The sequence below is a fragment of the Eimeria maxima genome, genomic scaffold (assembly GCF_000499605.1).
Source record: "Eimeria maxima Weybridge genomic scaffold, Emw_scaff917, whole genome shotgun sequence".
Lineage (NCBI taxonomy): Eukaryota > Apicomplexa > Conoidasida > Eucoccidiorida > Eimeriidae > Eimeria > Eimeria maxima.
The window spans coordinates 1-5,000 of record NW_013566861.1 but is presented as its reverse complement, the minus strand read 5'-3'; the positions used below and the strand labels follow the sequence as shown (position 1 = coordinate 5,000).

Genomic DNA, 5,000 nt, shown 5'->3' with positions numbered 1-5,000 from the left:
TCTGCTCGAAAAGGCTAAACCCTAAACCCTACAATCTAAAACCTAAACCCTAAGGGTCCAAAGAAATAAAAACAAGAGAAGGAGCCTGTGGGGTCCCTTGATTAGGGTTTAGGGTTTAGGGTTTAGAGTTTGAGGTCACGAGGGTTTGGGGCTGCTGCTATAGAACTAGATAGACCTTCGCTCTTTTTATTTTTTTTTTTTCCCTTTTTCTTTGTCTTCCTGTTTCCTTTTTATTACTGTCTCCTTTTTATTACTGTCTCCTTTTTATTGCTGTCTCCTTTTTCCTCTTTCTGTCTCCTTTTTATACTCTCTCCTCTTTTTTCTCTATTATCTCCTCTATCTACTGTCTCCTTCTTATTGCTGCCTTCTTACTATTGCTGTCTCCTTCTCCTCCTGTCTCCTTCTCCTTCTGTCTCCTTTTTCTTCTGTCTCCTTCCTTTCCTTCTTTATTATTTATTTATTTATTTATTTTTTCTTTCTTTGTGTTTTTTTTTTCCCCTCTGCTGTCTCCTTTTTACGACTAATGTGTCTCCTTTTCCTTCTTCCTCCCCTTAATAAACTAAATAAATAAACTAAATAAATAAACTAAATAAATAAATAAATAAATAAATAAACTAAATAAACTAAATAAATAAATAAATAAACTAAATAAATAAATAAATAATTAAATAAACATATATATACACATAAATGTAAAAATGATACAATATAAGGATATCTGCATGCGATGCAGATCTCCTCTAGCTGCTGCTGCTCTTGCTGTTGCTGCTGTTGCTGCTGTTGCTGCTGTTGCTGCTGCCTTATCTAAGTCTTGAGCGCTACGTAACATTTGCTGCTGCCTTGCCTGCAGCAGCAGGGGAAGCAGCAAGACGCTGCAGCAGCAGCAGCAGCTAACGACCTTCACAAAGGGGAACTATCAAACTTGCTGCTGCTGCTGCTGCTGCTACTGCTGCTGCTGCTGCTGCTGCTGCTGCTGCTGCTCGGCAATTCGCTTTGCTGCTGCTACCTGGAGACGACGCTGCAGTTCTGCTTTCTTTCTTTCTTTCTTTAACCTTAATTTAAATTGATGCCTCTCGTCGTGAATCCTGCAGCAGCACAGCAGCAAAGGAGCAGCAGCAGCAGCAAGAGCAGCAATAGCTAATAGAGCTGCAGCAGCAGCAACAGCAGCAGCAGCAGCAGCAGCAGCAGCACGGTCCCTTACTTGTAGTAGTCCTTAGAACGAGACCAAACTTGCAACTCTTCAGGGAGAGGCTCTCTATGTAGCCAACGCTCAATTTGCTTCTTTGTGTCGCTGCAGCAGCAGCAGCAGCAGCAACAGCAGCAGCAGCAACAGCAGCAGCAGCACAAACAGAAGCAGCAACGGTTTCTCTACAAGTAGCCCACACTCATCTCCCTCACAAACCCTAATCTGCAGCATCCCCAACCCCACCAGTAGCACTCCCACAGCAACAGCAGCAACAGCAACAGCAGCAACAGCAGCAACAGCAACAGCAGCAACAGCAGCAGCAGCAGCAGCAGCAGCAGCAGCATGATAGACAGCTTACTCTGGCAATTCGGGTTTCCCCCTTCTCCAGTGTACAGACAGCTCAGCCTCGAGCTTTTTATGCAACAATCTGCTGCCTCTCTTAAGGAGAATATCTACCTTATCAGGAGACACAAGACGAGGGGCTAGCAGCATCTGCTGCTGCTGCTGCTGCTGCTCTGCTGCGGAGGTATCTGCAGAAGCACCACCAGCACCGCCATCTTTCTCTGGCACCCCACAACGCAGCAGCAGAAGCAGCAGCAAAGGAATCAATACAAGCAGCAACAAGATAACCTTTAGCTGTACATTAGGACACCCCCTGCTGCTGCTACTGCTGCTGCTGCTGCTGCTGCTTACTATTAATAACGAAGAAGAGTTCGTTAAAGGGTTCTGCTGCAAGGAATGCCTCCCAAGATCCAAAGACAAGATTAACACAACTTTGTGCCTCCCTCCATGCGCTGCGGGTAAAGGGGATCGGCCGATCCCCACTGGGGATCGATCGATCCCAGCTTGGGATCGATCGATCCCCAGTTAAAGAAGTTATAATCGATCGATCCCCGGGTGGGATCGGCCGATCCAAGGGTGGGATCGATCGATCCCCAGCTGGGATCCATCGATCCCCAGATGGGATCGATCGATTCCAACCTGGGAACGGACGATCCCATGGTGGGATCGGACGATCCCCATTAAGGATCGGCTGTCCCGCTACTAGGAGAGGCTTATAACGAACTGGGATCGTACGATCCCCACAGAATTGACGCACTAAGGCAGAACGACGAAGAGCAGAGAGACTCATTGGCTGTCCCTCCTTTATTAATGCTGCATGCATCTGCCTGCAACAACAGCAACAAGACCCTAAACCCTAAACCCTAAACCCTGGTGTAGAAAGTACGGAGGAGAGGGATAAGGAGAGAGACAGAGCAAGAGGGACGAGGAGACAGAAGGGAAACAACAAAAGGAGACAAAAAGAAAGAGACAAAAGGAGACACAAATAGGAGACAAAGGAGACACCGGACAGGGGACACACAAAAAGAAAGAACACAGGGAGACAAAAAAGAAGATACGAGCAATATACATCTCCTAAACCCTAAACCCTAAACCCTAAACCCTCTTATCTCTTCTTACCTAGCAAGAAGAAGAATATTTTTATTGGCATGTAATTTACGGTGTATATACAGATCATCAGTACATCTTCCTGTCTTTATATGCATTAAATAAAGAACATGGTAATGAAGAGAAGCAGGTAAACGAATTGGTACACGGACAGCTTTTAATGCACTACTTCGGCTGTATATACACCCCAAAACCCTAAACCCTAAACCCTAAACCCTAAACCCTAGAAAAACCCTAAACCCTAAAAAATTCCAAAACCCTAAAAAAACCCTAAAAAAGCCCTAAACCCTAATATGCATTGGCATGAGTGTATGTATAAGTGTGTGTTGAGTGTGTATTGTTGATTAGGGTTTAGGGTTTAGGGTTTAGGGTTATTTACTCATAAAAGGAGACGAATGCATGCCCAGCAGCTTGATAAGGATCAAGAGGATGAGGAATAACGTGGAGTGTATGTACACCTCCATAAGAAGAAAAAAGACGCAAAAGTCTTTCTTGTAAATATTCAGGTGTCTTACCATAAGGTAAACCCTCTATGTATACTGTCTCCTCTCCGTATATAGATAATGCCTCTAGTCTAGCACACAGGAGACAGGAGACACAGCAGACACAGCAGACACAGGAGACACAGCAGACACAGGAGACACAGGAGACACAGCAGACACAGGAGACACTTATATATTATACTGTCTCCTCTCCGTATACAGATAATGTCTCTAGTCTTATTTTATAATAAAAAAAGGGGACAGGAGACACAGGAGACAGGAGACACAAGGAAAAGATACACTTATAATTATACTGTTTATGTAGAGGGAAAGGGGAGGGACATATTTGCTGCTGTTGCTGCTGCTGCTGTTGCTGCTGCTGCTGCTGCAGAGAGAGAGAGAGGCATTTGTTGACGAATGGTGCCCTAAACCCTAAACCCTAAACCCTAAACCCTCTTACCCTGATTGTGGTTGTGTATTAAGCCAATCAATTGGTTCTCCTGTATGGGGACTGATTAAGGGTCTCCTAACCATTTCCCTCCAATTTGCTGCTGCTGTTGCTGCTGCTGCTGCTGCAGCAACAGCAGCAGGAGGCCTATAAGGCCAACGCATGCGGCTAGCACCAGGGATCTGTGCTAGACGAACTCCAGACACACGTAACACACCAACCCCACCATTGCTGCTGCTGCTGCTGCTGCTGTTGCTGCTGTTGCTGCTGCTGTTGCTGTTCCTTGTGTTGTTCCTGGTGCCTCTGGGGTTGGTGGTGGTGCTGCTCGTCATGCTGCTGGTGCTGCTGCTGCTTTTGCTGCTGTTGCTGCTGATGCTGCTGCTGCTGCTGCTGCTTCTGATGCAGCAGCAGCGAGTGCCCCTAAGGGCGGATGGCAGCAGCAGAGAGCGGCAGGCAGCCATCGTCTTCCTACAAGACAGGCTGCTGCTGCTGCTGCTGCTGCTGCTGCTGGTGCAGCAGGAGCGTCATGGGTTGCTGCTGTTGTTGCTGCAGCAGCAGCTTCATGTGTTTCTGTTGTTGCTGCTGTTGCTGTTGCTGCTGCTGCTGCTGCTGCTCGAAGTGTAGAGTCGATTGCTGCAGCAGCAGACGAAGAAGGCAAAGACAGAGGAGGAAGAAGAGGAAGAAAAGGAATAAAAAATAAATAAATTAATATATAAATAATAAAACAAAATATAAATAAATAAATAAATAAATAAAACAAATAATTAGTTATTTACTTATTTATTTAGTAAGAAGAAGAAGAAGGGTTCCCTTAGTAGGTGGTGTGCAACGGGGGGCCCCCCTATCTTTGGAGGTAAGAAGGGGGGGAGGGCCCCCGCGCCCTTATTATTACCCCTTCCTTTTTGTCTTTCTCTGTTATAAATGATAATTTACTATTTAATTTATTTAAATTAATAAATATAAATTAATTAATTATAATTTATAACGTTTTTTCTCTCCCTTTTGTGGGGACAGCATACAATAATTGCGTATACACCCGGATATTGGGGTGTATACGCAGGTACGTAACTAGTATTTTACTAATAAAATAAATAAATAAATATATTATACATATATATATATATATATGTATATATATATATATACTAGTTACTATATAATAAATTATATTTTTAATAACATATATTGTATATAATTATTCAATAATATTTAGTATATTATTAATATTAATATATTATTTATTAATATATAATTATTATTATACTAAATATAAATATATAATATTATTAATAAATAATAATATTATAATATTATTATATAAGGAGAATAATAATATTATTATATTAATAAATAAATATATAATAATAATAAATAAATGTATATTATTATATAAATATATATTTATATTTATGTATAATAATAAATAATAATAAAT

At 42.3% G+C, this 5,000-nt stretch overlaps 1 protein-coding gene across 1 annotated transcript; it reads right to left on the bottom strand.

Moving 5' to 3' along the window:
* Positions 1–943: 943 nt before the first annotated feature.
* Positions 944–3,651, bottom strand: EMWEY_00045640 (hypothetical protein, conserved; the record flags this gene model as incomplete). Its single annotated transcript, XM_013483049.1, has 7 exons — positions 944–1,085; positions 1,202–1,291; positions 1,545–1,749; positions 1,880–2,355; positions 2,648–2,809; positions 3,015–3,209; positions 3,578–3,651. 7 exons carry the CDS (start codon positions 3,649–3,651, stop codon positions 944–946), a joined length of 1,344 nt encoding a protein of 447 aa, XP_013338503.1.
* Between the last annotated feature and the right edge of the window lie 1,349 nt (positions 3,652–5,000).